Source organism: Corapipo altera, unplaced genomic scaffold (genome assembly GCF_003945725.1).
Source record: "Corapipo altera isolate COAL_440 unplaced genomic scaffold, ASM394572v1 63, whole genome shotgun sequence".
Taxonomy (NCBI): Eukaryota; Metazoa; Chordata; class Aves; order Passeriformes; family Pipridae; genus Corapipo; species Corapipo altera.
This window is the reverse complement of record NW_020884928.1, coordinates 1782993-1795121: the sequence shown is the minus strand read 5'-3', so window position 1 is coordinate 1795121 and position 12129 is coordinate 1782993. Positions and strand designations below refer to the sequence as shown.

The following is a 12129-nucleotide window of genomic DNA, read 5'->3' as shown; positions in this document are numbered from 1 at the left end:
GTTTCAAGATAGGTGTCCTCTGGTGTTTATTGTTAAGCAGTTCAAGTAGTCTTGGAAAACACTTGATAAGGCTTGTTTGGTCCCTTAGCAAGGACAGAGGTACTTCCAAGGTCCAGAATGATTCTAACAGCTTGGAGCTGTTAGCCTTAATAAGGAAACAGTTGAGTAAATATTATAGTTTAAATGAAACTCATTCAGAGTTTCAGCCTGGGGAAGGAACCTGGAATGAATTTGTAGAGATGAAAAAACAAAACCTGGAAGAGATGCTCTGTCATAAATGGTATGAATTTCACTCATATTCATGTCATTAGTAATGGAAGATAATTACTGCCTTCTTGGACAGGTGAAAGAGGGTGCAAGGTACTGAAAGTTTACAAAACACTGTTCCTAATGGGCAGATGATCTAACTTCAGTTCCTTTGGGGCTACTTGATCTCTAACGAGGGAGAAACAGTCTTCTAAAATTCACATGAATCACCTCCCTAGCCTTCAAGCACCTGAGAAAGGTTATTCTTCCCAGGATGAGCCCTGTACTATGTAATTGAGTCTGAACATGTCTGCACACTCCCTTTCTTGGAAGGCTGAACCTTTTCAAATTCAGCTCTGTTCTCAGAGCAGACTGGCACAGCGTATGATGCAAGGGTATGCCACTACAAGTCCCAAACTAGTCCCAATCACATCTGGGCTATGAAACACAGCTGGGCCAGGAATTCTCACATATCTGGTGAGTCCTGCTGGCAAACAGTGAACTGAAATTGGAGAAAAGCTAACAAGCACACTTGTCCCTAAAATTCCCGTATTTGGTAATTTAGTGTGTAATTATTAACAATTAAAAAAGATACTGGACAGTAAGGTACGTAATTCAGTAGAACTGAATTCAAGTAGAACTTGACATTTCCTCTACTGGCAGAAGAGAGTCTGCCAAAATAAATGTGAACTCAAGAAAACTTGTTTTATTGACAAAGACTTCTACAGCAGTACCAGTACAACATGTGAAATGTCTTGTACTACTGCAACTATGCCACCTTACAGAACCATGAAGTTACATCCATACAAGTGAATTAGACAGGTCTTGGATTGTCTTCTGGCCTCAGTTCTAGTTGGAATGGAACAACTCACACATAAGTTATTAAGCTCTCCTCTAAAAAAGGATGCTCATATTTCAACTCGTAATATTAACTCATCTAAATTAACACCTTTATCCTTGCCCAGAATTATTCAGGAGACAGCAAGCTGGCCCGAAGCAAAACCACAGTAGGGACCACTAATGAGCTCAAGTGCCAGTGGATGGTATCTGGTATTGCACTGTTTCTGACTAGAAAGGTAATCTAAGGTTAGTCTGTGTGGGATGACCTGGTCAAGGGAATTATTAATACCTTTCCACCAGGGCATTGGGTTCTCTAGACTTTGAAAAGCAGGTGAAGACAAGCTTCACTTGTCTGAAAAACATCTAGAGAAATGGCAGGACAAACCGCTGTACATACTGATCCCAAGCATTCACCTTTCAGCAGCAAAGCAGAGGACATTGTATCAGCCGTCATCAGAGCTAGTGGGATTTAATTTAGATTTTATTCAGTACATTGCTAAAGATACTGAAATTAGTTAATTTCATTGAAAAGTCCAATTATTAAACTGTCTCTGTACTTGAGTGCTTCTGCATTTATAGTTTTGTAAAGTGCTTTCAAGTTCTGAGACAAAAAGAAATACAAATTGTATGTTTATGAATCTTTTAGAGGCACCAATGAGAGCTTTTTTATATTAATGTTTTTCTAGACTAAAGTGAAATTAGATGCCTGGTAGAGATAACTTTCAGATCATTATTCCTTGTAACCTAGCCTATTATGAACCCTGACGTTGGAAAGCATTAATGAAAAAAGATTCCAAATTATTAAGTTCATTCATCTTAACACTGTCTTCATTCACACTCTTGAAAGAAGATTACTGTTTTGAAAAGCAAAATGACTTTTCAGCTGGATTAAGTCTCAAAATCTGGATCATTATTACTAGCTTCTAATGCCAAATATGAAACAGACTAAAACCTTAATTCTGCTGCCTGCCTCACAGATCAAACCCTTTCAGAGCAAAGCTAAAATTGTAACTTTGAAAAGTCATAAAAAATAACCCCCAAATTACAATTAGGTAATGGTTTAAAATTTCTCTTTGGCAAAACTGTGATTAACAGACTTCTTAGAAGTATTTGTGACAGTGATATTTATTCACATTAAAACAAACACATGGTGGTCCTACATGTTATTTAAACAGAAGGACAACAAGCAGAGAGAGAAAAAGAGCTCATATTTAACTTCCTGAAGGTTTCCCAAGCTACTCTGGACTTGGAGGGCATTCAGAGATCTCCCTTTGAGACCCACAAAGATGGCTGGCAATACCTTCAATCCCAAGCACTCGGAAAGAATGCTTGTCTCCCTCGCACCTCAGAATTAAAACCGGTTTTACAAAAGTAGCAGTATTAAAAGAACTGCAACAAACAAGAACATTATAAAACAAAAAATAAACCACCTAATCAACAACAAAAAAGCCCAACCCCTAATGTCATGAAGTCTTTACTTGAAATCCCAACTTCAGGAAGAGAGAAGGAATATGGAAAGAAGGACAAACGCACCCTCCTATTGGGTAGCATATTTTAGGCAATTTTTAGAGGCTTTTCTGACTTCTGCAGCTTTAGAACTTATTCAAACAGATCTGGGGCTAAGAAAACTACCACTGATTTTATTAAGGGTTCTCATATTTCCCAAGTTCTGCTCCCCCCTATGCCATCCACACAAATTATACACTGGCACACTATGGCAGCTATCAAGGTTGATTTGAGGGATCTCCACTGTTACCTTTTGACTTTACTGTTGTGTATGAAAATTCACATTGTGAAAACCAATTTTTTTATTAGTAGGAATTTTACATTAATGATATTCAATTTTTCATTTCTCATACAACTTTAATTCTTTGAAATCTGTTGTTAAGTGACACAAAGAACATTCAGTGATCAGATCAGAAAGAGGCCACCTGCACCATTCATACACACGTACACAGACATCTCTCTCCAAGCACGTCCAGAATTAAGTAGCTTCAAGCCTGGAACTCCACTAGCCAAAAGAAAGACCACCTTCCTAGTAAGACAAAGGAGCTTATGGCCTCCAAGTAAGTATCTCTGCATCATGTAGACATAACTTTGTACATAAAGCTAGCACAGATATTTAGAGAAGTGCAGCCTTGTGAACTGCAGGCATACAATAAATTGCTGATGCAAAAGGGAAAAAGTCTGAAGTCACTCTTTTCCCATAATTATTCATTTCAAACTTTTAAGACTATAAAAAAGATTAGCATTATAATATATAAGAAGAGATCCCACACGCTGATAGAGTTCATGTATTACCTGATGGTATTTCTTCAGTATGTTGTGCATTTCTGCTACATCTTCACTTGTTATAGTCTTGATGATATATCTTTTGTCGTAAGATGTATGAAAGCGGGCACCACTGCGTGCTTGGGAATCATTGGCAAGGGGTGAACTTCTTGTCAATGAATTCTGTCAATTATTTAAAACAAAAAAAGCATCAAGTCAGGCAAAAGTATGTAACTTTTAATTAGAACAAATATAAACAATTTACATTTATTTTAAAATCTTTTCCAATACATCCGCACCAAACTGAATTCTGCAAAACACTTATTCACAGACTACATTATCTTGAGAAAACACTTCAGAAGTATTCCAAGAACAAAAGCATGTCTGGGGGGAAGGTATTGCCCATCAGTGGTTCAAAACTCATCCTCAACATTCGATAAGAATTTATTGCACTTTGTTATGTATACAATATCAGCTTCTGGGAAGAAAGCATACAGTAATTAAAAATCCAAAAAGAAAACTATGTTATATCACAATAATTATAAATAGAGGAGTCATCTATACACCACAATAATTATAAATAGAGGAGTCATCCATAGTTACAATATCACTTTAAAACTAGGAGGATGTGCTCTTGAGACAGTGTCATCTGGTACATAAACAATATCACAGGTAAATTTCTGAGTTCTAGTACCAGAGCTATTCCAATGATTTCATATCCAGAGTTAAGCAAATAATACTGTACAGTACCTCCTTTTGTAAAATAGAGCTACCTCCACACAGTCTCAAGAAGGGAAGATTAACTAATGACTGTATAGCAGTTAGAAGGAAAACTGCTAGAGGTCAGGGACCATTTTTAGACTGAATTTTGAGATTACCTGTGCTTCAACAGTAGCAAGAGAAGCCCTCTGCTTTTTTTTCAGAGAATAAGAAGTATTTAGAGTAGATTTTTTTTATATTTATAAAAACAACAAAACTAAACAAAGTATAACAACTTGCTTTTGGCTGGAAACATATTTCTTTACCAGTAAAAACTTATGTCAATTGTTATATACTTGAATTACACAATTATTTTTTTTTGTTTTAATAAGTAGTAACAGCAGCAACATAGCCATGAGAAAACAAGGATGTTCTTACATCCCTTGTGTACTTCCATAAATATGGACATACACTGAAAAGGTTAAACCAGTTAATTACAGACTGCTGGAACACTTCTATGTTTATGAAACAAACTTGCAGTAACCATCTGGTATATCCCTACTGGTAGCAGAATACCCCAGCTCCTGCTATTGTCCCTCATTGTACCACAGTGCACAAATAGCTCTTGGTAAATTGAAATACACCTCCTCCCTTTTCACAGTCACACAGCATAATGTTCTCCCTGCTAGGTGAAAAGTCTTTTTATTTTCACAAGAAGTTTTAATAAAATTTTATATATAAATGTTGCAGTTCCTGAACAGCAAAGGTTCAGCTCCAAAAGCTATAGAATGAGATGTTTGTGTGGTTTAATAAGGCACCCTGAACTAAGTCACAAAACAGATTTACACTGGAAGAATGATGATGCTTTCAGGTAGTAATTACCAATACGCTCCCATCTACCACAATCAGGTATCAAACCCACAAAACTTTCTTTTTGTAGAACCTATGTCTTATTTGGAAGTTTTAACCATTGTTAAACCTGTTCACAAGCTCTATGGACTTCAGCAGGAGCTGGACATACAGATTCAACCCCTGTGACAGAAGGTCAGTAATTACTATAAATTAGTAACCTCAACCAAGAGATGAGGGTACCTACAGTCCCAACTTAAGGTGGCATTTGAACACATACAATTATGTCTCCATATTTTGGAGATCCATTGACTTCAACTGGCCTTCAGCACAGTTAAATTTATCCCAATTGTGGGGTGCTTTCCAAAATCAATTTTATATGAAATAAAACCATTTTCCCACCAGGTTACTTAGTTCAAGTGAAATACTCAGGAGTAGTAGGAATAACACTAAATCACCTAAAAGCACACAGTTCTATAAGGGCTTATTAGAATGAAAACCTTAATTACATGTAAGAGAAATAAATCATCTTCATCTATATTTCTAGGCTTGTATAATGAACTAGAATAATTACTAATGTCTATGATAAAAAGTGACACCTTTCTCCATTATCCTCTCTATTCACTAGCAAGAGTGATTATAAAGCATGGGTGCTTTATAAATCAACAATTTTTTCTAGACTAACCAGAACAGAGCTTTAGGGACAACCACTGCAGACATTGCAGTTCCTTCTCTGCACTGGCTTTTGGACAGACAATTTAAACAGATTGAGTCCTGATACATCATCACTTCATATAGTATTGAAAATAGTAGAGAAGAGAATTTAAGTATCATGGCAGTTTTCCTTAGCTGTTTTCAGATTTTTTATATTAAAATTAATTTCCTACCACTCCACCACTGAAGTCTATTAAAGGGAACAAGTATTATAAAAATAATTAAATTTTCTTAATGCTATACTTGATACCAGTACTCCATTAATTTTCAAACTGAAGCATAAATAGAGTTGTTGTTAGAAGCCATACTCTGTAGAAACTCTTTCTGTTCTACACTCAGACCTTGGTTTTGTTTCCAGGCCTGTATATAGTAGTTCAAGATGAAGAACTGATAACAAAAGTTCAAAACCAAAAAAAAAGTGCAAATTCAGTTGCCTTCATCACAAATCAAAAATATGATGTAACATAAGAATTATTTTTAATTATGAAAAAAGCAAACACATGGGTAACCATTAATGTATGTGGTGAATTAAATGACTGCTAAGTTATTAGGCTATAATTCAGTTAGTAATAATAAAGGTTACTGAGTAATTACTTGTTACTGTTCCCAGCAGAAAAGGGTGCATTATTCTGAGGTTAACTATTGCAATAAAGCAGTAACCACAGTTTTCTGAATGTATTTTTTTCCATAGAACCCTAGTATTCAAACTGTAACCCATACGGTATAAACCTTGAAAGCAATTAACCTGGCAGGAGACCTAAGTTGTTTTCCTATAAAAAGCTGCAAAAGAGTGTGCTTGCTAGTCTGCCACCAAACCTCTGAAGGAGGAGGAAAAGAAGGAAAATGTGAAAGAGGACTTGAACTCAAAATTTCAAATACTCTTAAGGTTTATTTTAACATCCTTCATCAAGAGGTTTTCAGATATGAGTGGAATTCAGACCTGGGAGCACCTGGTATAAAGGAGGACCCAGTCAACTGGAGGTTAAAGAACATGATGCCCATCCACAAGAAGGGCTGAAAGGAAGATCCAGGGAACCACAGGCCTGTCCGTCTGACCTCGGTGCCAGGGAAGGTTATAGAGCAGATCATCTTAAGTGCCACCACACAGCATGTGCAGGACAATCAGGGGATCAGGCCCAGCCAGCGTGAGTTTGTGAAAGGCAGGTCCTGCTTGACCAACCTGATCTCCTTCTGTGACAAGGTGACCTGCTTAGTGTATAAAGGATGGGTTGTGGTTGTGTCTACCTGGACTTTAGTAAAGCCTTTCACATTGTTTCTCACAGCAGCTTCTGGAGAAACATGGCTTGGTCGGGTGTGTTCTGTTCAATTGGTAGAAAACTCTCCATATGTCTGGGCCCAGAGAGTGTTGGTGAATGGAGTTACATCCAGCTGGCACCTGGTCACCAGGGGTGTTCCCCAGGGATCAGTGCTGGGGCCAGTGCTGTTTAATATCTTTATCAATGACAGGGATGAGGGGATCAAGGGCACTCTCAGTCAGTGTGCAGACACACCAAGACCAATGGGAATGTTTGATCTACTAGAGGGCAGGAAGGCTCTGTAGAGGGATCTGGACAGGTTGGATCAATGGGAAGAGGCCAGTAGTAGGAGGTTCAACAAGGCCAAGTGCCCTGTCCTGCATGGCTACAGGCTGGGGGAAGAGTGGCTGGAAAGCTGCCCAGCAGAAAAGCACCTGGGGTTGCTGGTCAACAGCAGCTGAACATGAGCCAGCAGTGCCCAGGTGGCCAAGAAGGCCAGTGGCATCCTGGCCTGTATCAGCAATAGTGGGGCCAGCAGGACCAGGACAGTGATTGTCCCTCTGTACTCAGCACTGCTGAGGTTGCACCTCGAATCCTGTGTTGAGTTTTGGGCCCCTCACTACAAGAAGGACACTGAGGTGCTGGAGCGTGTCCTGAGAAGGGCAGAAAAGCTGGTGAAGGGTCTGGAGCACAAATCTGATGAGGAGCAGTTGAGGGAGATGGAGTTGTTCAGCCTGGAGAAAAGGAGGCTGAGGGGAGACCTTATTGCTCTCTACAACTACATGAAAAAAGGTTGTAGTGAAGTGGAGGTCAGTGTCTACTTCCAAGTAACAAGCAAGAGGATAAGAGGAAATGGCTTCAAGTTGCACCAGGGGAGGTTTAGATTAAGTATTAGGAAATATTTCTTCACCAAAAGGGTTGTGGAGCATTAGAACAGGCTGCCCAGGGAAGTGGATCAGTCGCCATCCCTGCGGGTATTTAAAAGACGTGTAGACAGCTGTTACGCTATGAGAATGAATGAACTACCAGTATGTTTATCATGGTTCTTTCATTACAATTCAGGCTAGACGGGAAAAAAATACAAAAGCTAGTCAGATTCAAATAGAAATTATTAAAGTAATATTTTAAATCATCTAGAAAAAAGCTAGAAAAGTCACTGACTTTTTACAGATTCTTGTCGTTTCCAGCAGTAGCTTTTTTCCTAATGGAAATTAATTCTGCCTGATTGCTAATTATAATGACAAGTTAATTTGCAAATACAGCTATCATACCAAAGATGTTGCCAACAAGAGAATATAATACATCTGTAGATAATTATTTAGCTGCACTTTACTTTTTCTTAATGCTTTAATGGGTTATAAATGGTGATGCATTTATTTTTTAGTAGACGGCTATTTTATTATTAGTTATCTATATCAAGATTAATTAAGAAAGCACACAGCTATCATTTTACCACATGCATATTAATTTGTTAGAATAAACCAACCAACTTTATGCTAAGCAGCATCTTTCCATACAAGCACAGATAACCCGAGTGCCCTCTCTACAATATTCTGACTCTAGTAATAAAGATCAGATGTTTAAACATTAAACATGTTTAAATAAAAAACAGCCTCTTTTTAAACAACCTCTTTGACAGTATTTTTACTAAATCTCCACTCTTGTCATAACTCTCTCAATATAATGCGCTTTTAAGATACAAAATGTAGTTACTTTGAACTTTGAAAGCATGTGGAACATGGAAGACACTTAATATTACTATTTTCTGTGTTTTCTTTTGAGACTTGCCTATGTTTGTTAAATTAGTATGGCTTAAAAAGCAGGAAAGAAAAATCTAATTGCATCATATTGTGCAGATTACTGGTAATTGCCAGTTTCTTGTGCTGATAAATGCATGGCTGAGTTTTGTATGTGGACAGTTTTATTTGTAATGGTTAACTGTCACTTCTGTGAATAGAGAAAAGTTAAAATTCCTTCTAAAGTAAAGCTTCCAGGTACCATGCAAAATATCCTACCTCACAACTATACTAGTTAGATTTGTTTACAGATAGAAATCAGTCTTCAGTATAATACATCTGCTGTTGCCTGGCGATGACAACAATGACTCTTTAAGTAGAGGAATGACAAGAATTGGCCTGCACTGGTAAATCATCATTAACAAGTAAGATCAAGAAACAGCTTCACTGAAACGATCTAACTGGAAGATTTTACAGGCTTCAAAGAGGTAACAATATGGCTATTTAAAACCACTAATATCCTTCCATTTTGATGTAGGTGAAGCTAACTTACCTGTTAGACTGTTCAGAGAAAAATCAAAGCATTTTGCATCTTGTGGAGCCAAGTTAATAAGTTAATAGTACATATATTAGAATTAAAGAGATTCTTCACTGGAAAATGTTTATCTTGTAAGTTAAGACACAAAATGGTCAAGAAGACACTTAAGCCACTTTGAAGCACAGCCACCTATAACTATAACTGTTAAGAAATACCAGACAAAAATATCAGTAACACCACAGTTAACATCCAATTTCACTTTTAAGTTAGACTTTAGATTTATCTAGATAAGTAAAAAAGTTTAACTTATTCTGGGGCTATCTAGCTCAAGTTTTTAAGTCGATCAACTTTATATTAATGCTGACAATAGTAAGAAAGTTATGCAGTTTGATGGGTAGTAGTTCTGGTGTTACTACAAGACAGACTAAAAAACTGCATTTACTTGAATTGTACTGCCCTGTTGTTCAGAGTGCTATTGGACACACTGTGTAACCTTTCTCTTACTGTTGAATGCAGTTTTGTGAGGCAATACATGGTAAAACACTCTTGTGATACAGACAACTTTTGCCAGAACACACAGATAAATTTCAGTGATGATTTGTACAAAAAGTAAGATCAGTTATACTGTAAACGTCCACGCACAAATTCCTTGGAAGCAAAGCTGATTGAACCTGCCTAAACAGAGCAGTGTAGGGCTTTTCCTCTGCGTCCTTGTGTCCAGCACTCAGCCGTCCCCAGTAACAATACCTCCTTCTTAGGAGAGTCATCTATAGTGGAGTAGGAAGGAAATATAGAACGAAACTCAAGCATCTCCCTTTTCCAAAAGGAAAATATAAATGGGGTTAAGGGAGGGGGAAAGGAGAAACAGATACATCATGGCAAATACCAGATTGAATTCCCTCTGGCTCTGCTTCTTAATTAGGGGAAGACTAAGTGGAAACTGAACAGATGGGAAATGAGCCACTCCTCACTTCGCACAGATCTATGAGCCACAAAGCCAGAACTGAGAGGATAACCTTCAGATAGAGACAAATAAATGCCCGACTCTTACCCTCCAAGAGATACAAGTTTCATGATCTACCGACCCCATTACTATTACTTACTGCTACAACATAACACTTCCATATTGTCCAGTAGAACATGTAGGTAGCTGTACAACATTGGAGGCATTAGTCTTATTAAGTCAATAAAAATCATCTGCTTATGTGATAGCATTAGAGAGCTCAAAACTCAAAGAAATGAGGGTCAGAGTGCCCTGTCCTCTTCAGATTTGCTCAGCCTTCGACTCGGCCACGGTGTGCCTTGGTCCTCTGGCACAATTAAAACATCTGTCAGCCACGCATACCCTGTTCCACTTAACAACTTCACTTAGCAACTCACTGCAAGTCTCTTGCTCCAAGTGTGTATGTTCTGCCAATTCCCCATTCACTTCTCATTTGTGAAGTTTTAATCTTGTGCCTGCTGGTTTTTTGGTCTCAGGAGAAAGAAAAGGTTTTGTACTTTTAAAGTGTGAATACTTTCATGAGGTCACTTAAAGACTACGCTAAATTACTTGTGTAATTACTTATACAACTGAAGACACATTTCACATGCCAAGCTCACAGATACCTCTGCTAGATAAATATCTCTTTTACATACATCCCTCTCTTTCCCGAATTGTTTCCCTCTGACAAGCCTCACTGCTTTTACATAAATTAATATAAAAAATATCACCTCTCACTAACTAGCAGGCAACTAGAAATATTCATCTGGTCTTCACTGCTGAGATGCTATGAACCACAAAGAATTTGTCCCATACCATGGAATTAATTTCTGATAAAATAATAGAAATATAGCTTTAAATATAAGTGACTAAAAGCTACACCACTTACTTGTATTTAACTTCCCAAAGAGTTGTTGATTAAAAAAGTTAATGCATATTACATAAGGAAAAAGGTTTTTTCCACAGGTGCTCTTAGGACGTGATCCACAGTTCTTTGAAGTTCACAGGAGCTTCTTCTGGAGCCTTCGACAAAATTTCATAAACTAGAATCCAACGCAACTGCTACCCATCAGTAGTAATTTCATTTCACACAGCACTTCCTAAACTGAACTCCAATATCTGCTTTTGGTTAAGGTACCAATTCTGGAAAGACAGTCTTTAGTTTTTCCAACTTCAAAAGACCAAAATTCACCACTATAGTTTTCCTAGTATTTAATAATTTGTGTTGCTGAAAAGGTGGGTCTAATTTCGAATTTGAATTATTTTCTTTTCCAGTCATTCTTGAAGTACCTAGTATTCTTTTTCTGCAAAGATACTCACATACTGCTTACTTCTCAACTCTAATTTTTTCAAGTGCAGCAGGTCAAACTCTGTCACTCCCAACCACATGACATTCTCTGTCCTTAAATTCCTTTGACACTATTTTTTCTATATCCAAATTTCAACATCCTTTTTTAAGGAAGACTAGCATCAAAACTATATATAGTATCAACTTCAGGTGTAAAATAAACAGATGTCAAAAAGAAGTTAGAGATCTGTCTGATCTTATTTTTATACCTTTCAATCTATCCACCCAAGGGTGCAGTTACTCCTTCTAGTCTGAAGGTCACTCTACTGCTAAATTCTTGTCCTTTTTGACCTCTTGTTCCTTCTCAGAGCTACTACCTCCCTGAACACAGCCTTCACCTCTGTAGTTCTGTGCTCCTTTTCATCCATGTAAGTATTCAGCTGGCTGTATTAAAAGGTATCTCATTTGGACGGGCTCAGAATGCCAGGTGATCAAAGTGGGTTTTGTACAAAATCCTTGTCTTTATCCCACTTCGACATTTGGATGGATTTTGCATTTCCTGCAATCTTTCACTACATGAAATGTCAACTGCTCATTGACAATTAAATTTTGATTGTTGTCATTTAATCATCTATTATTTATAAAATTTTAATTTTTTAATTATAAAGCTCTGCAATAATTAGCAGATTAAAATCCAAGACACAAAATAT

General features: G+C 37.4%; 1 protein-coding gene across 4 annotated transcripts in view; it reads right to left on the bottom strand.

The window, feature by feature from the left end:
• PIP4K2A (phosphatidylinositol-5-phosphate 4-kinase type 2 alpha) overlaps positions 1-12129 on the bottom strand; it is a 107007-nt gene that overhangs the window by 30605 nt on the left and 64273 nt on the right. For all 4 annotated transcript variants that reach the window (XM_027658709.1, XM_027658708.1, XM_027658710.1 and 1 more), the window contains one exon: positions 3388-3540. In XM_027658709.1, coding sequence (XP_027514510.1) covers positions 3388-3540 — 153 coding nt within the window. The remainder of the gene's footprint in view (positions 1-3387; positions 3541-12129) is intronic.